The 20635-nt window shown below is 39.9% G+C and overlaps 1 protein-coding gene across 1 annotated transcript in view; it reads right to left on the bottom strand.

Moving 5' to 3' along the window:
• Positions 1-603: 603 nt before the first annotated feature.
• kpna4 (karyopherin alpha 4 (importin alpha 3)) overlaps positions 604-20635 on the bottom strand; it is a 52436-nt gene continuing 32404 nt past the window's right edge. Inside the window, exons 8-17 of the mRNA XM_057839538.1 lie at positions 16287-16373; positions 16014-16189; positions 15825-15869; positions 15605-15736; positions 9222-9350; positions 8592-8696; positions 8453-8524; positions 8202-8364; positions 8034-8125; positions 604-987 (exon numbers count right to left, since the gene is read on the bottom strand). Of these exons, the coding sequence (XP_057695521.1) occupies positions 895-987; positions 8034-8125; positions 8202-8364; positions 8453-8524; positions 8592-8696; positions 9222-9350; positions 15605-15736; positions 15825-15869; positions 16014-16189; positions 16287-16373 (1094 nt within the window). The 3' untranslated portion in view covers positions 604-894. The remainder of the gene's footprint in view (positions 988-8033; positions 8126-8201; positions 8365-8452; positions 8525-8591; positions 8697-9221; positions 9351-15604; positions 15737-15824; positions 15870-16013; positions 16190-16286; positions 16374-20635) is intronic.

Below are 20635 nucleotides of genomic sequence, written 5' to 3'. Positions count from 1 at the left end.
GCAACTTAACTGAAAACAAAATTCTCCTTGCCAATGATTTTTTTTTCCTTCTCTTCTTCCCATATCCAAAGTTCTTCCTTTCACGGATTTGAGGATCAGCCTCAAAAGCTGAATTTCTTCTCTAAACCTCGCTGCGTTTCCTCGCTCATGATGTCGCATTTGTATCTCTCTGCTGTTTCCCGCACGCGTCCTCGCACACTTCCAGTCATGCGCACACACAACCCATCCGCTCGCTCGCTCACGTGACACGCAGCCGGACTCCTGTTCTCGCCCCCCACCCCGGAGGGGAGAGGATGAGGGTGTCCTGTCAGGACGTCCTTATTGGGAGGAGATGAACCTGGCTCCTCAGCGTTGAGTCCAGACATTCATACGCAATGGCTCCATTCACACATGTCTGATAGCGTGGCAGATTGGGGTAGGTGGCGCCCTCAGGAATTGTGATGACTGCTTGTATCATCTCCGTTCGTAATTAAGAGTTCACTGTTGTGTCATTGGTTCTCCTTGGGGCGGAGGTCGAGTTATTGAAGTCGTCGCTCCAATCACGGAAGTCGTGTCGCCCTATCTCTCGACACATTTCGTTGGAGGTGTTTTGCCTGGTTGTGATTATTATTATTTTTTTTTTTGCAACATGTAGCCACTCATTCTCACTCGCACCCACTCGCCAACTCAAACTTCATTTGGGCTGCGTTCCCGCAGGAACGCCCAATGAAATCCACACATTTTTCTCTCTCAGATAAGATGCAGCCATGGGATCCCACGAGCCAAGCACAATGGATCAAATTTCTCACACTCTCGCTCTCTTTCGCTCGCTCTCTCTCTCTTTCGCCTAATTTTGTTTATGTTGAACAGAGTGCTGCATCGTGAACAAAACTCCAGAATACCCCCGGATGCCGTCTAGAACTGGAATCCTTCGGCTGGCACGTTGGCGGAGTTGAAGCCATAAGTTCCACCCTGGATGGGTTCGGGGACCAGGCTGTCGTCGTCGATCTGAGTCACACAGGGAAAAACAATGAATATTGAGCAGTGTTGTTTTTCCTTTTTACGTCTCAGTCTTTTGGACGAAAATACCGTAGTTTTCGGACCCTAGGCGCACCTGACTATAAACTGCCACCCACCAAATTTGACACATGGATAAGACGCACCGTACTATAAGCCACAGCTGGCCTCACCGTAGTATGCAGAAGTGGGTAGAGTAGCCAAAAGAAAATTACTCAAATAAGAGTAGTAACTTCAAAATAATATTACTCAAGTAAATCAGGGGTTTTCAACCCAGTCCTCAAGGCACACTGTGGGTCCTGGTTTTTGTTCCAGCCGATCCAGCAGAGACAGTTGAACCAATGAGGCTTCTGCTAAAACAAGCCACACCTGACTGCAATCAACTGATTGCACTTGTAAAACACCAGATTGGGGAAAAAGTGTTGTCATCTTGTTTGGTAAGAATGAAATCCTGCACCCACAGTGTGCCTTAGTGGAATAGGTTGGGGACCCCTGAAGTAAATGTAGTCATCCAAAAAAAAAAAAATTTTTTTTTTTTTTTTTTCCCAGATGACACTTAAAGACATGTGTCATAAGTAGAGCTGGGAATCTTTGGGCACCTAACGATTCGATTACGATTCAGATGGTCCGATTCGATTCTAAAACGATTATTGATGCACCCCCCCCCCCTTTTTTTTTTTTTTTTTTTTTCCTAAATATTTTGTACATTTGTTCCAAAATTGTTCAAAAATACTCTCAGGCTAAACCAAACTACTATTTCAGTATCAAGTTAACATATAGCAGTAAACAAATATACAAAAATAACAGTAAATAAAAAACTCCAGTCCCCATTCTGTATCAGCAGCTTTAAACTACATTCAATTAATTTAATGTTGTGAATCAACCGTTAAAGTTGTTAAAATTGCTCCCGTTAATCCATAATTTCCCTTTTGTCAACTTTCGACATGTGAAAGTTTTAAAACTATTTTAAAGATAGATTCAAGTCAATATTTTACCGATTTAGGAGTATTTTAGATAAAAAGTTAATTAGGTTTGCTTGGAAGGTTCGCTACAACAGCCTTGCAGAGAAGTGTACTGCTTTAAGATGGCGGCCGTTTACTACGTCTGCATCTAGCTTTTTGTAGATGTGCTGCAAACGCTACCGCTACCGTAGTGCATCTAGTCTTATATAAATGATATCTACCGTAACATTATGAGGATGACGTACTTTTGTAGCAGCTTCAGGTATGTTGTTGTGTTTTTTTATCTCGTGGCATGAGTTGAGCTAGAGCCGTGAGTTGAGCATTGGCATTACCCGAGGGGCCGGGTAATGAGAAGCATGATGTTTAGCTACTCTCGCTCCGTTGCTCATTGACCGCGCAGCGCGCTGAGTGTGTTGTACTTCCGCTTTACTTGGCATATTTCAATAATCGGAATTTGGATGTTTGTGAATCGTTCTCGAGTCTTCCACGGCCGAATCGCGAATAATCTAAGAATCGGAAATTTTGCACACCTCTAGTCATAAGCATTCATTAATGCCCATGACTTTGTCATGTCATTATTATGATAGTCTTAAATTGGTATTATGATGCCGCTTTCAAATAAAGTGTTACCCATCAACCCAAATTAAAGAGTATGTAGCGGCAAAGGGGGTGTGAGACATCAATAGAACCGTTTTGTGCCAAGATAACAAATATTGATAAAGTTAACAAAAAAATCAATCACATTAATGAGCAATTATCGAAAATAGATCGAAAATGACGAACATTTCCGAAAGTGTTCCGGAAACAGCCGAATGAGGCGGAGACGTCACAACAAGTGATTGACAGTCGAGGCGGAGCCAGGTGCCATTGTTTTTTAACGACGAGAGAGTAGCATTGGGGTTTGTTTGACCAAAACATCACCAAAATGGTTCAAAACTGCTGTGCTATGTGGTGTACCAATAGTTATTTATCGGAATATAGTATCCATGAGTTCCTGAACGCGAAAAAAAAAAGCTGGACTACACAGACAATGGGTAAAGTTCGTCCGTGCAAAGAGGGCTAATTTTCTAGACACAGCCTCCGGCACGCTTTTCTGTGGTGCGCATTTTCCACCTGAAAGCTTCTCGAACTATGGACAAGAGAAATCGGGTTTTGCTAAAAGATTGCTGCTCAAAGGAGATGCGGTGCCGACCATACAGGCGCAGCCACCTAAATGTCCCGAGATATCAAGAAAGAGGACGATGACTGGTAAAGGAGGCTAAAGCTAAGCAAAGGAGGGGAGCAGCCAAGCTCGAAATAGCCAGAGTGAGTACTCTTTTATAATAAAAAAAATGTCACGCATTGGATACAGGACTGGACACATGTATAAATTATCGTTCGTAAAATATATAGAACAAATCCTCTGATCCCATTCATATTTGTGTCTGTTGGCAGTGCGAAAAGCTATGATAGCGCAATAAATGATAATTATTCTATGCATTCCTTTATTTTGCAGTCACGGTGTATCAGCTTCACAAAAAGAAATGCAAAACAAATCATTGGTGTTTCCCCACACGATCTGCTGCCGATGTTTCATCAGTGTCATTGCTCCCCTCAATGACCGTTTCATGACGCTGCATTGGCGTTCGTTTGGGCTCAAATTGGTAACCTAAAACACCGATTAAAGCTTCGTAACTCTCCTCGTCACCATTAGATGAACATTCGTTACGTCCTTCTACGTCGGCTTCGTCGCTGAAACTAGAAACGAAATTGTCTGCCATCATCGCCGCCATTCAGTATTAAAGCACTGAGCCTTTTTCTTGTTGAAGAAACACCCCTCACTGTCAATTCTGAATTCTCTTTTATTGACAACGAGGGGTGTTTCTTCATGAGGGAACCTGGAATATGTGCAGGACGAACACAATGCATCAGCATAAACAGCTCAAAACACCCCTAATTCTCCCCTCACTAGAAGGAATTATTTTGATGCAGACAGGCGCTGCCCCCCCTAGTGGTCGGTGGCACTCTCTTCACTTGTCGTGACATCACGCACACAATCTGCCAGATCTCGGGCGCCGGTTGTTTTAGCTTGACAATCGAGCCAAATTTCTCTCATTTTCTTGTGTGTAATTACACGAAGTGGCATGATATGAATACAAAAGGCATGCGTTTATGGATAAATGATGGAATATTAAAATTTTCCCAGGGCACTACATACCCTTTAATCAACAAATAAGCCGCAGGATTCAAAATGAGGAGGAGGGGGGGGGGGGGGTAGCGGCTTATAGTCCAAAAATTACGGTACTTGTTAGTCATATTTTAGTACAAAATGTTTGTCTAGTTTTCGTCTGCAAAAATATTTTGTCTAATTTTTGTCGACGAATAACCAAAATGTTTGCGTCTGTAAAATTCAAAGATTCACAAATAAAGGTTTCCAATAATTTCATATGAACAATGACAGATGAGCACAGTGTTCTCTACAAGGTCAACGCCAACTTACCCCAACTCTCATTAAGAAAACAGTACATTATATTCATTAATTTTTAACCATCGGTTAAAGTTGTCCGAGAGTTTAAGACGACTGTCTTCACGCCAAATGCTAATGCTATACTTAATGCTACGAGTTACATTTGGTGAGTGATGATCACTCAGCACAGACCTTTAAAGGCTAAAGCAATATTTCATGTTGTCTCTTGCCAAGTTATGACAGCAAATCTTACCATCTCTTTCAAAACAATCAAGGCTGGAGCGTGTTTGTGCATGACGGCACGTCACGAGTGACACAAAAGGCTGTTACGATGCAGGTACATACAATAAATGTTGCACATTGTGAATAGATGACTGAAAACGAGCATTCGTCTCGTTATGTTTTAGACTCCCTAGGCACATTTTTAGCTTGCCATCGTTATGGGGAAGGAAGAAAGAAAAAAAAGATGTTCGTCAACTAAATATTTTCATTATTGTCAAAAGTTGACAAACAATGATATTGAGGTGATAATCCAAAATAGTGGTGGGACTCGATTAAAATTGTCTAATTAATTAGCAACTTCATATTTAAGATTAATTGTATTCCAATTGAACAATACTATGTGTCCCAAAAATAAGGGTGCAACGGTACAAGTATTTGTATTGAACCGTTTCGGTACGTGGTGCTCTGTTCGAAACGGAGGCGTACCGAACGAGTTTCTGACGTAATGTAACCCGAGGCTGTGAGTCAATCGGGTTACAGTTTCTTTGTGTAGAATATATTTACTCCGTCTTCTCTACTATAATGAGGACCAACACGGTACGACAGTATAACCCAGAAACATCAACGCGACAACGTGGTCGCCGCAGGAACGCAGTGAAACGCGGGCGTTAAAGTCAATCAGCCAATGCACACCAGTCGCAGTGCAGCCGCGTGTTAGACGCGTCCCAGAAGCGGCTCAACACGATGCATGCGAAAACAACGGCAGAGTTTATTATTTGACGCGAGACGTGACCCTCCTGCGTCAATACTACTACTGGTAGCGAGGATCTGGCAGACCGGAAGTCACTCGTGTAAAAATCTGGTGGATCCGGTCAATTTTCAAACAAATATGCAATCGTAACCCACTTTTTGAGTCCATCAGATCTCTTGAGTGGTAGATCGGGGCACAGTTGACTTGTCTTTGTTGATTTACCCCTGTCTTCTCTGCTATAATAATAACCAACACAGCCCCGTGTTCAACACAAAACCATAACAAAACAAGTAGGAACTAATATTTTCATAGAAACTAAAGTTATACAACATAAAATATACAATATAAATGAACACTACATCACATTTGTAAAATATAAACACATAATAAACTAAATGATAGCCCATTTAAATAAAATATATTGAAATGAGCTAAAACACCTGTAATTAAACAATAAGAATAATACACAGATCTAGGGCTGTCCCAAACGACTAGTTTTCTCCCGATTAGTCAGCCGAATATTTTTACGATTAGTCGACTAATCTAACAATAATTTTTTTTTTTTTTTTTTTTACTAATTTAGCAATGAAATTTTTGTTGACGCTTATCAATTCACAAAAAATATATTGGAACACTTAAATTATTTATTAAAGTACAAATAAACACGTAAATAACAATAATAAATCACAAAGAAACAATGAATTAAAATGCTGATAGAATTAACTAGTGTAGCATCCCGATTGGAAAGACGGTCTCTTAAACTTATGGTTTACAACTTTTATTCCATCCTTGATGTAAACACACCGTAAGAGCTACGGTGCACATAAATACAACAACACAATTTGAAATTAACAAAAACTTTTCACCTTTTTCCTTTTAAACCTTATTTATATCAATGAATTGCCTATATGAATTGCCTTTACCTTAAATTATTACCTTATCATTGACAATCTCTCCCTTGAGTGCAATCACTGTATATATTTATGACCTTTTAACCTTATATAATTTTCTATACCATAAAATAAACCATAACATGAAATAAACCTTTCAATTAGCATTGAGAACAATACTAACAGCACTTATAGGCCCATTGTCAATGAAACATCATTATTTAGTAAGGCGACAGCACCCTCTGGTGTACAAAAAATGAAAAAACAAAACAAAAAAGTTACAAACTGGGTGACTGACGGCGCTTGAGGTGTTTATTCACGGCCGACGTGCAGCCAAGCTTGGCATTGAACAGACAGGACAGAAGAGAGTACCCTCCTTTGTTTCTTTGAAATAAGTCAATGTTTTGGACACTCTGGTGCGCTTTTTTTGGCTTTGTGCCGCTTTCCCCGCTTGCATACAGAGCATCCGACATTCTGAACTTTCCACGCATATATTTTTTTTAACCCTTCATTAACCGTCGACGGGATGTTGTGCTCGTCGACGGATTTACGTCATTGATGACGTCGACTATGTCGACTAGTCGGGACAGCTCTACACAATTAAATTTATTAATTTGTATGGCGCTTTAACTTGAGAAAATCCACCAATAATGCTATTGAAAACCGTTCATAAAAAAAAAAAATTTTTTTTTTTAAAAGTTCATTGAGGCATTTCATTTGTAAAATACATGTTAAAATATTGTCATTGGGATTGCTTTTCTCTTTAGCACAGGACTTCTTTTTTCTACTTTCTATCAGAAAGAAAGCTGACCAATACGCGGGGTCTGAAAGGCAAATTGTTGTTGGATTATCTTTAAATACCCGCTACATTTTGAGCAGAATTCTAGTTTTGTACAGGCTAATGTTCCTATTGTTGAAAACACAAAGGTGTGTAATAAACAACTAGCACATTTATAATTTGCATTTTGTTTTCTTATTGTACCGAAAATGAACCACACCGTGACCTCAAAACCGAGGTGCGTAGCGAACCGAGATTTTTGTGTACCGTTACACCCCTACCCAAAAATATTTTTTTAATGAAATAAATTCAAATACATCTTGGCATGAATATTGAAAACACGTAAGAAATGCGTTTGATCAGACTGGCATCCCCCAAAAAATAAATATCCATTTTGAATAGAAGAGGCTGGCAGCCTCACAGCCAAAATGGACTTGACATCTATCGCCGTCAATAGCACTGAAAGATAATTACAGCTAGTCCTCCCATTTTAAATGTTCTTGTCAAGGGCCATTAATGCATTAAATACTATGGAATTTAAAAATGAATCGACTTTCAAGTGCTATTTGGGGCTATAACAAGAGTGGTTTTTTTTGTTCAATTTAATTTGATTAATTTTGTCTGTCGAAGCAGTTATTAATGTATAATTTCATTCATTCATAAATATAAACCATTATGTAAAATTAATATTTACACCTGGCATCCACATATGTGGAAATAACGTTTTTGGGTCAAGGAGGCCACACTTGTAGATCAAATTTAATATTGTGCGTATAACTGACATCACAAAATGGCTGTGCTCATAAGAGGCGCCTTTTTTTTGTGTTTTAAGATTATTTTCTCCAAAAACTATTCTCCGTGATCGAACCTCGAATAAGTGGGAGAAGTTGGATGGATGGATTGTAATTAAGGTTATTTACACTAGGCATTATCTTTCCTTGTAAGAGCAACAATACAAATATATTGATGATGAGAGCTTTTTACTTACATCAGATGAGAAAAACTGATCAATAATTTGATATGCGAGCTTGTAGATATCTCCATTTTCATGATTCTGCAGCTGTTCGACTTTCTCCAAACCTGGACAGAAAAATCCCATCATGCAAAAAGGCAAAAAAAGGAGTGGTGCTTGTTTGCCATTTAAAGTAGAGCCAACCTCCACATTCTTCAATGAGATTAGCGATAGTTTCAGCTTTGTCGTCTGCCATTTTCAGAATATTGCTGAGGCCGTCCAGGACCACCTGAACCACTTGGGCATCCTTCACTGTGAGCAGATTGCAGAATGGAGGAATGACCTGCTTTTCAATCAGATGTGCCACCTGAAAGCAACACAAGCAAAGACCTTTTAGGGCTATGTGTTTTCATTACATTTTTCTACTTTGGGTGATAGGAGAAAGGTCCTTGTACCTGATCTTTCCTCCCACTTATTGTGAGGTTGCTGATGGCCCAGGCAGCTTCTTTCTGGGTTCCAAAGTCTCCCTAAATTGAGTCAGTTTTCAATGTCTTTTCCACGTGTTTTTACAGTTTGTGAAACCTGAAAGGTTACCTTGTCAAGGAGGTGAATAATCATGGGTACTAGTTTCGCATCAATGACAGCCTGCACCTGCTGCTGATTTCCTGCTGTGATGTTTGACAAAAACCAAACCGCCTCCTACAAAACATAGCATATATCCACAAAAACATAAACCATCTTACATTATGTACCGAACGTTTCACTGTTCTCCATTGAGTCTTAGTTGGATCAGAATCCAGACATCCACGGGAAAAGTGGACGCTGGCAGAGACTTGAGTGCTTTGGGTGGGGTGAGAGCGATACTGAGGCTATAATCATTGTCCATGTCACAAGATGGGCCTCTGTATTTGAAAGTGACTGGTCTCAGATGCACTCCAGTATCAGCAGAGATTGTCAGCACTCTTGCCACCAACCCATTAAATGAAATCACAATCAGCCATCAACATGCACACAAACTACAATCCCCATTCTACCAGTGCTTAACTCCAACATAATGGAAGGCGGTCCTCTTCATCATCGTCGTGGTGGAAACTTACTACTAAACCTCCCCGTAAAAAATTCACACAACATTCACACTAGCACGAGTCTCAGATGTCATCACTTCCAGAAACATTGTGCTGTAAGAACTCATGTGGGGTGGCAGGGGGTACATGCATGCGTTACCTTGTTAATTTTCTCTTTGGGGTGTGACAGGAGGGCAGGGAAGTGGTTGAGAGCTTCACAGTTGAGTACCGCCTGAGTCTGCTCATCTGTTCCGGTCACGATGTTACCCACAGCTCTCAGGGCAGCAGTCTGAATGAAGAGTGGAAATTTTTCATTAATACTACTTAACCCTTTATAGCCAAATGTATCACATTTGATACACTTAGAATTTCATGATTTTGACTAGGGGTGTGACAAAATATCGAAATGGGGATATATCGTGATACTTTATATCCCAAACGGTTATCGATATGCTCCTGTCAAGAATCGAAATATCGTTTTGAAAAGGTGTCAATGTTAAATACAAAAAAAGGGCACCATCAAGTTGCTACCAAAATCTTCCACTATAATCGTGTCTCAGTGAACTCTAAGGCTGCCATTGACGGTAGACGTGGGGATCTTTGGGTACCTAACGATTCGATTACGATTCAGAGGCTCCGATTCGATTATAAATCGATTATTGATGTCACCCAAACCCCCCCTTTTAATGTTTTGTACATTAGTTCCAAAATAGTTTAAAAATCCTATTAGGCTAAACCAAACTAAGTATTTAAGTATCAAGTTAACAGTTAAAAGCATTGAATAAAATACTCAAGCCCATTCTGTATCAGCAGCTTTAAACTACATTCAATTAATTTAATGATGTGAATCAACCGTGAAAGTTGATAAAATTGCTCCTGTTATTCCATAATTTCCCTTCTGTCTACTTAAAAATATGTCAAAGTTTTAAAACTGTTTCATTATTTAAAGATATTCAAGTCAAGATTTTGCTGATTTAGGAGTATTTCTAAAAAAAGTTAATCAGGTTCGCTACAACAGAGCCTTCTAGAGAAGTTTATTGCTTTAAGATGGCTGCTGTTTACAACGCGGCAACTACTAAACGGCAAGCCTGTCGTTTCGCATCTAGTGCTGCATATATGTGATATCTACTATAGCCGTATGTTTGTAGCAACTAGCAACTAGGCGTTGTTTGAACCAGCTGTCGGCCGCAGTCAGGTATTTTTGTTTTTTTATCTAGCGGCATGAGTTGAACATGATATTTGCTCTTGGTCCGTTCCTCATTGCGTCCCGAAGACCGTGCTGACTGTGTTTTAGTTCTGCTTTATCTGGTATAATTCAATAATCAGAATTTGGATGTTTGTGAATCGTTCTCTAATCTTCCACAGCCGAATCGCGAATAATCTAAGAATCGGAAATTTCGCACGCCTCTCATTGACGGTGCTCGACGCCCAATCTATTTAGACTGAGAACATTTGTTCATTCAAAACCAGACCACTAACAGTCATTCGGTCCACTTGCTGTTCATTTTAGGGCATTTACAGGTCATTTCCTTTTGAGTTTGAGTCACTGCCTATTCATTTGGGTGATTCCCAGGTCACTTCTCCTGTAACTCAAAATAAACAGGAAGTGACCCATAAAATACCCCAAAATCAACTGGAAGTAACTGAAAATCAACAGGTAAATGACCTTAAAAGGCCCAAAATTACCTCATTGCCGCATTGGCTGCCACTGACGGCCATAGTGATAAACTACTAGTGATAAACTCATTCCAATTCACAGCAGAAACTTGTTTTTCTGTTTATTAGTTGTTTGTAGAAACTCATAGACCAATGTACCAATGTATCGATAATTGTTGTATCGCCATATCGTCAGATCATAGTTATCGTGAGCTTTGTATCGTAAATCGTATCGTGAGGTACAAAGTTCCATGAGGAAAAGAAAAATCAGGATTTAGGATGGGTTATAGATATTAGAGTGCTTATTACACATATTTTTTTTCTTACCATTTAAAAAAAAAAAGGTTGCATTAAGACCTTTTTTTTTTTTTTTAATTCTGGGATTCTGACAATTGCTTCATTTTGCAGGTCTTTAAAGAGAACCACGGACTTAAAGACTCGTGAGCTCTAATAAGCCACAATTGTTCTCTTTTACGAAAATATGTTATGAAAAACACAAAATACTGCCATTGATTTAAAAATCTATAATATTTAGTAGAGCTGAAACGAATACTCGAGCAACTTGAGTAACTCGATTTTAAAAACTGATCCGAGTAATTTTATTCACCTCGAGGAATCGTTTCATTTTGACAGCTCTAAGGAACACGTTTTGCCCGGACTACACCGGACAACACGCTGACGTCACGTGCTTAGAGGAAGATGCAATAAAAAAAAATTAAAATAAAAAACTTACTGCACCCGACAGCCGCTACAAACGACGCAGACATTGCTAAAAACTACGCTCGCATGATGCTAGTGTGGTAGCAGGTAGTGTCCGATGAGTCTCATAGATATCGCATGCATTTAGGACTAGATGCGAAATGACAGACTCTGCCGCGTCTAGGCAGCGTTAGTTAACAGCCGCCATCTTTAAGCAGTAGACTTCTCATCGCTAATAATTTAATAAATATAATGTTACTGTCACTAGCTCACATAACGTTAGCCCTTCGGAGGGCTAGGTATCTATTGATTATGACCATTGTCGATGCGTGGCTAACGTGTCTTACATACAGGTTTTATTTAATCTGTAAAAACACAGTGCTGTAGAGTGATGAGGGTGTAAAATTAAAACATTATAAAGCTAACTGTCAGTTTTAGCTCAGTAGTCATTGCTGAATAAAACACCAAGTAGCACTGGTCCCTAATGTGCTCCAATACAGCAGGTATCATAAATTTATTGTGAACACTGCAAAAACTCAAAATCCTATCAGTACTCGTTTAGACTAACTTAAAACTTAACTAGAACTTAAAAATAGCTCGACACAAATGGAAATTAAATTGAAACACATGGGGAAAAACACGTAGCTTTCAAGTCATGTGTGTTATCAAGCGTAATTACATTTTTAGGTAAGAAATGTTTTTTTTTATAAGATCTAGAAGTTTTTTGAGTGAAAGCAGTGACTTTTTTTTTCTAATCACATCTGAGATGCAATTGTTGGCCGTTTTCAACAATGTACATCAAAATTAAATACATTGACTGAAAATGGTTCAATATTGGATTAAATGTCTTTTTTCTCATGTATATTTATAATTGCTCTTTACCTAGAAAAAAATGTTTTATCCGATTACTCGATTAATCGATAGAATTTTCAGTCGATTACTCGATTACTAAAATATTCGATGACTGCAGCCCTAATATTTAGTACATGTTTTGACCTATGAAGGGCGCCATGTTTTAAACAAACAAAACACACTGGGGGTGATGACGGTTGGGTTGTACTGAAAGAATAGCTTTGTTCTGTACTAGCGAAGCTGGTCTGACGAACTGGCGTGATTTGGTCACATTCTGCTGCTGGTCAGATTGTTTTGTTACAGAGCTGTGGAATGAGTTCCCGACATCGTACCTGCATTCAATACCAGCTCATCAGCAGTGTCTTTAAACCGATCCTAGGCACAGATATTGACTTCCTGCCATTTGACAATTTGTATCCTGGATCCCTTAGTTGTTAGTTGTGGTTTTACCTCGGGTTTATTTTTTATTGATCCAGACCTACTGTCACCGACCCTTATTTTGTCTCCCTTTTCACGATTGTGTGTTTTTTTGTGTGTTCAATAAACCCTTGTACGCAATCCCTCTTGTATTGTTGTCCGCTTTAGGGTCCAAACTTGCTTCCACGTTCGCGGACGTTAACAGATTTGTTGGTTTTCATCTGAGGATGACTGAGTTATCGATTGCAGCTAATTGGATAAACAATACATATACTATCAGTGTAGAAAAAAATAAGATGGTCCTTGTGGTGTTAGTCAATGTTACTAAACAATGCGGTCTTGAACGCTATCTGCATGCAGCGAGCGTGCTTTTAGTACAAATAAAGTACACGACAGTCCTTTTTATATCTCAGTGTGCAAATTAAGGTGTCATTATAATCTGTTGGGCAGAAAATGATACAAATTGCCTGCAATCAAACTAAATTTAATACATTCATTTATTCATTTTCTGTGTCACTTATCCGTCTCAAGCATTTATATAAGCCATATTCATGTTGCATGTGTATGTTTATTATGTAACTTGATTATTTAGCACATTTTGGATAGAGTCCAACTGAATGTAAAGGAAGTTATTCATGGCCACAAAAGCTTCTGGAGAAACATATGATAAACAGTGTTGTTAATAACGCCGTTAGAATATAACAGTTACTAACGGCGTTATTGTTTTCAGTAGGGAGTAATCTAATTAATTTTCTCATCTTGGCAAAGCCGTTACCGTTACTGAGGCGGGAAAGGCATGAGTTACTATGTTGGTTGAATGACGCGAGAAAAGTCTGAGAGGGACTCACAGAGACGAGAGAGCAGAGCAGGAGTGGAGAGGAGGCAAGGGAGTTGTGACGCCATTGCCAACGCATGCTAGGTGGCACCAATAATACGTGACTGAAGCAGATAGCCTTCAAACTACGCTCACATGATCCAACGGTAGATATCACATATTATGGAACTAGATGCAAATGGCAGACACGGCGGCATTAGCAACATGTACAGTGGGGAGAACAAGTATTTGATACATTGCCTATGGGAAAACCCATTGGCAGTCTATCAAATACTTGTTCTCCCCACTGTATAAAGAACTAGATGCGTTAGTAAACAGCCGACATCTTAAAGCAGTAGACCTCTCAGGAAGGCTCTGTTGTAGAGAACCTTCCTAGCGAACCTAAGTAACTTTTTATCTAAAATGATCCTAAATCAGCAAAATCTTGACGTAAATCTATCTTTAAATGATGAAACCATTTTAAAACTTACACATGTCGAAAGTAGACAGAAGGGAACTAACGCAATAACGGGAGCAATTTTAACATTTTTAACAGTTGATTCACAACATTAAATGACTTCCACATATAGCAAAGGTTACCATCTAGTTATCGCAATATCCGCAATACCCCTGTGTCTAGTTAAGTTTAGGGTAAAGAATTGGGCTAGGGCTAATTGTCCCAAAAGCCCTTTAAACTTCACATTGTGTGACCTGTTTTTTTGGGGGGGAGAAAAAAAAAAAAATCACCATTTACTTTTCCAAGTAACTAATTACTCTTACATCCAGGTAACTGAGTTACGAACGCAATTACTTTTTGGGAGAAGTAATTTGTAACTTAATTAGTTACTTTTTTAAAGTAAGATTAACACACTGCTGATAAGGGCGCAAAATCTTAGCCTGGTACTCCAGACTCACCGCTGTTCCAGCTATTGAGTCTGGCCACCATTAAGCGAATAAAATTTCCAGGGCGGAGCTAGCCACAGCAAACAGACAGCGGAGTGGACCAATCAGCGACGGGCGGATGTGACGTTAGAAACGCGACGAGGGACTTGCGCGCGGAAGTAAACATACGAGGAGAGCGGAGTTTATTCAACATGGCTAGCGCGACACAGACTATTGTCAATGACTTGTGTCGATGTGTTTTTGGTAATTTAAAACTGATTTTACCGGGAATTGAAACATATTCTCGGCTCTCCTGTTTGCCACCTGTGTTGTTGTGGAGACTACTTTCGAGGCGGAAGAGTGACGTTGCTCGTTAAGAACACGTCACGCAAATAAACGAATCCGACTTGACGATTGATTTTGTACTTGCTCGAGAGGCCGTTAATGGGATGGGTCCCAGACTATTCTCTCAGTGTTTGAAAAATACAGGGAGAACAGTCTGGCTGTGCCAGGCAAGCAAAATCTAAGAACACCAGCAGGACGATCATTACCCTGGACAGTGGTTTTACATGACAAAAATATGACTGTTGGTCACCAGTTTCCGATTGAGTAAGGCAGCACTCTCTCAGCCATGGAGGCTGAGCCTATTTGACGTCTCAGTTGAGGCAAACTGCACCAAAGTTTTCGTGTGCTGTGATGCACGGGCTATCTGCAAAAACGTGAAGATCTGCACACAAAAACTGGAGTTCTTGAGAGCAAATACTCTCCTGCTACGTCACTTAAGTAAGAGAGTATTTGCCGTCACTAGACGAACTTGCCACATGAACACTAACAGTTTTGTCCTACTCTCGTCTCGTCCAGTCTTTTCGGTTCATTTTGATTTAGCTGCTCGTTTTGTGAAATCGACAGTGCTATCCTGCTCATTAATATTCCTCTCGTGTTCAAATTGAAAGGGCTGAAAAGATGACATGTTTATGTAGCTAGAGTCACACTCTGAAAGCCCAACAGCGCAACCCGTTGACCACCCACAGTGCATTGTGACGTCAACAACAACGGCGCCCAACTAACTAAACTAAATTTATAAAATTGAGAACATCAAGAGGGGTTTGAAATTCAAATAATTCTAAATCATACTAACATTTACCTTTTAAGAACTACTAGTCTTTATGTCCGTGGATCTCTTCAAGGGTTAAAGTCAAAAAACAAAAAAAATCTGCCCATACCTGGACTTTGACCTCCTGGTGGCTAAGCAGAGGGACCAGGTGAGGAACGATGCCAGAGTCAATCACCATTTGGATCTGCTCATTCCCAGCATCTGTCAAATAGGACAGAGCCCACACAGTGTCTACCAAAATCTGGAGGCAGAAGAGAAAAGTTAATATTTTCAATTTCATTAGCTTGCAGCATGACTTTCTGGACTCGTCAAACGTAGAGTTTACTCACACTGACATCCGTGTGGTGGATCAGCAAACGCAGAGCTGGTAGGATCTAAGGATTAAAAATGGATATTATGAGGTGGTGAAAAGGTAAACTCAAACGGCAAAGACTTTAAGTGTATATTTAAATTTAACGAAGTCACATTAAGTGTGAGTCAATATAATCCTGAATTGACTTTCCAAAAACCTTACAAACCTCTTGGATGGTCTCCATGGGCGGTGGCGGGTCTTTATGGCGGCACAGGTTCACCATAACCCATGTGACATTGCGAAGGAAGGTGATTGGGATGGGAATGGAGGGACTGATGAAAGACAGCAGCGGCTTGACAACCCCCAAGCCGATCACGTAGTCTCTGCATTGCGGACCGTCACCTGAGGTAAAGGATGATATGCACCCGTGTCATATTGACCTTTTATCTCATTGGTGATCCCGAATATGGTAAACTCGCTCTTGTCGATGGCAACACACCAATGATGTTGCCCAAAGCCCAGACTGCCTGTTCGCACACGTTCTGATGAGGGGATTGAAGCAGCCTCAGGAAGCGTGGCACGGCATCTGCATACATAAATATCCAAGTGTTAGAGATACATGTCGACTTGTCAAGAGAAGACCTTTGATGAATGATTTATGCTAACCACTGGTTAAAAAGGGCGCCCAGTTTGCGACGAAGAAGCTGTTATGTTAGCACACTGCTAGCCTTGTTCATTAGGCAATATGGGGACTTTTTCACGCAAAAAGGTTCTGTCCGATGTTTGGTGCCATTACAGGAAAACAAGTTGACGCTAGCCTTGAGTACCATATTTTTCGGACAACAAGTCGCACCTGAGTATAAGTCGCACCAGCCAGAAAATACCCAACGAAGAGAAAAAAAAACATACAAGTCGCACTGGAGTATAAGTCGCATTTTTGGGGGAAATGGACTTGATAAAATCCAACACATAGAACAGATATGTCATCTTGAAAGGCAACTTAATATAAAAATACAATATAGAACAACATGCTGAATAAGTGTACAGCGCATGAACAGCGAAATGCGAATATACCGTCCTCACCAGGACGCTACAGCTCGGTCCTGGTTATATAGCGAGCTAAACTCCCAAATGACGATGCTGGACGTCCGTATAATTTGCTGAATCTATTTCGTCCTCGATACCAAACAGGTTCGCATCAACGTAAATAAATGATAATTAGGTGTTCTTACAGCAAGGACAAAAAGGGTTAGCATGCGTTCGCTAGCATTAGCACATCATTCAAACAACCACACAAATGGCTATAAGTGTCCGGTCGCGGGTAGAAAACACATAACAACAACAGAGAAGATGATACACACAGACGTTGCCTCTGTAGAGATATTTTATAAGCATAAACAATGAACGTAGGTTCGCAGCCGTGTTTCTCTCTCGCTAACTCGCCCACTCAGAGCTGCGTAGCTGTCGGTCTTCTTCTGGCGTGTGAGCGCTTTTCTTCATGTAAACAAGTGCGAGTGCGCCCCCCACATGGGCGTGAAAGCGCCACAAACTAAAAGCATGCATTTCAATATAAAAAAGTCAATAATACAATTGAACACACATTGTCAAAGGCAGAACGCGAACGTGGCCATAGCTATTAAGAGTTATTCAGATAACTACAACATAAAGAACATGCTAACAAGTTTACCAAACCATCAGTGTCACTCCAAAACACCAAAATAACATGTGAAATGATATTAATGTGTTAATAATATCACACATAAGTCGCTCCTAAGTATAGACCCTACCCACTGACGTCACAAAATCACGTGATTGCTGTATTGTTCCGCCCCCTTGTCCGTCATTTTGTGTCTGTATTATCAATGGTCTCAATTGATCGAGCAATTTATAATGCATTTCATGGAAGACCCGGTGCTTTCGGATGCCGTAAACTCACTGGATGCGTTGCATAAAAGGCGTTATGTGGAAAAGCTTCAGTTTATCCATTCGCCAGATCCATATTTGATGCCCAAATCGATGTTTTTCGACCCGCTGTCTTCGCCGTATTTGCCTGACATCTGCTAGCTACCCTGATATTTACAACTATCTTGTCCACACAAAATCAGCCTATTCTCACGAAAGTTTGAAAAACTTTAAGAGCTTGGAGGCTTATAAATACTTCGTTGGTGGTTGGGTGAAAAGTCCTCGTCCATGAAAATTCAGCAGGAATCTATCTTGTGCTTGGAAAGGTGAGTTACGAAATTTTCAATTAAAAATCTTTTGTTCTTGCTAACATCCACTGTCAAGTCTAATGTATTTCATGTCATTTGTCAATGGAGGTAGGGCTTTTAATGTTTATATGGTTTAGCGATAGCACTCTCACTACATACATACGTGTATGTTGTCGGCGATTAGCCTAGCAATGATCTTAATTGGGGTCGTCAGCCCAAAACCCTCTAAATATATATTAAATGCATCTTACCAGATATAAAATGACTACTACATAATCTGTGGTAATCGTTTGGAGCCCAGTTTTCTCGTCGAATTGCAGCAGCCCATCTTGCTCTCTCCTCTCCGGGTCTCTTGGAATCCGGTAGAACTTCAAGTCTCTCCGTCTATCTTCTCTATTATTGCAACCGACCGCCACACACGCCTTCACCATTTTGATTATTAATGTTAACGAGCAGAAAAACACGTCGTAAATAGGAGGAATGTACGTAGCCGTAACAGGTAAACACGATGTGTTGACGGACAATTGGGCGGCACCAGTCAGGAGGGCGGAGTTGTGACGTCACGTGGGTAGGGTCTATAAGTCGCACCCCCAGCCAAACTATGAAAAAAACAGACTAATAGTCCGAAAAATACGGTAGTTTGATTTAAAAAGGACAGACATCCACAATGTGTAACAACAAAGCTGGTATGCTATGCTATGGATAGCGCTGACAGCTGTTAACCCGACTTCAAGCACTCAGTCTGCGGCAAACCTATAAGGTAAAGTAGATTGTATTTTTACTACCCAGATGGAGGTCTCAAAGTCTTGCTTGCATTGTTCTTCTTGGGGAGGGCACTCACTAAAATTGCTACTCCTGTTTTTCGAGGCCAGGCTAGAATGAAATTTGGTAGATACGCATTGGTCCTCGGAGCCCTGTTTCATTTTTTTTTTTTTGTCTCAAGGCTGGCTCAAGGCGTGTATGTTCCAAGTTAGCCACTTGAGGGAGCCTGGCGGTCATAGTACATTTTGAACTTAAAAGTGAAAACACTAGCGGGTTTGTGACACTGTGTGGCTGCATACAAATTGTAGCGCTGTCCCAAACGACTAATTTTCTCCCGATTAGTCAGCCGACTATTTTTACGATTAGTCGACTAATCTAATAATTTAAAAAAAAAATGTTTTTAATTGTTTTTGTTTACTAATTTAGCAATGAAATTTTTGTTGACACTTATCAATTCACAAAAAAACATATTGGAACACTTAAATTATTCATTTAAGTACAAATAAACACATAAATAATAATAAATCACAAATAAACAATGAGTTCAAATGCTGATAGAATTAACTAGTGTAGCATCCCGATTGAAAAGGTGGTCTCTTAAACTGATGGTTTACAACTTTTATTCCATCCTTGATGTAATCACACCGTAAGAGCTATGGTGCACACAAATAAAACAACACAATTAGAAATTAACAAAAACTTTTCACCTTTTTCCTTTTAAACCTTATTTATATATCAACAAATTGCCTTTATCTTAATTTATTACCTTATCATTGACAATCTCTCCCTTGAGTGCAATCACTGTATATACTGTATATATTTATGACCTTTTAACCTTATATAATTTTCCATACCATAAAATAAACCATAACGTGAAATAAACCTTTCAGTTAGCATTAAGGACAATACTAATAGCACTTATAGGCCCATTGTCAATAAAACATTATTATTCAGTAAGGCGACAGCACCCTCTGGTGTACAAAAAAAAAAAAAAATACAAACGGTGACGCCGCTTGAGGTGTTTATTCACGGCCGACGTGCAGCCAAGCTTGGCATTGAAGAGACAGGACAGAAGAGTGTACCCTCCGTTGTTTCTTTGAAATAAGTCAATGTTTTGGACACTCTGGTGCGCTTTTTTTTTTTGGCTTTGTGCCGCTTTCCTCGCTTGCATACAGAGCATCCGACATTCTGAACTTCCCACGCATATATATTTTTTTAACCCTTCATTAACCGTCGACGGGATGTTGTGCTCGTCGACGGATTTACGTCATCGATGACGTCGACTATGTCGACTAGTCGGGACAGCTCTAATAAATTGTAAGGAGCGAGCATATGGATGAGGAGGACTCAACTTGGCGTGAAGAGAATGTTGAATTGGTTAATAAATATTTTTGATCGATGAAATCAATACGTGTAAAAACGTTTTTAGTAAATTATTCCATATTTAAACATGGACACTTGCTGCTTTGTGTATTTTAGAGGCTAAAGACCTGTCACCACTCAAGTAGTGAAACTAACTTTGAAATCCTATTCCTCCGTCATCAGTGAACCCAGTCTTGAAAATTGTTAGCTATTTAGCATTGTCCAGTACCTATCGATCCTCTCAGCCTGATTTTTTTGGATTAAGGCTGATTAATTGCAGACTTATTGGTGCCTTTCTTGCATGCAAGTTTCGAGTTAGGCATCGAAGGACATGCACGCACAGCCTTCAGTTTCTACTGTGCTGTGGAACATTTATGCTTGTTTCTCTTAAATTTGATGAAATTTGAGTAGTGCAGCTAATAGTCAGATGCACTTTGTAGAGCGGAATTTACAGTAATTATCCATCATATGTCTCTTTTAGAGCTGATGGATGGATGGATGATCGTATTGGCCT

Source organism: Corythoichthys intestinalis, chromosome 6 (genome assembly GCF_030265065.1).
Source record: "Corythoichthys intestinalis isolate RoL2023-P3 chromosome 6, ASM3026506v1, whole genome shotgun sequence".
Classification (NCBI taxonomy): domain Eukaryota; kingdom Metazoa; phylum Chordata; class Actinopteri; order Syngnathiformes; family Syngnathidae; genus Corythoichthys; species Corythoichthys intestinalis.
This window is presented reverse-complemented; position numbering and strand designations above follow the sequence as displayed.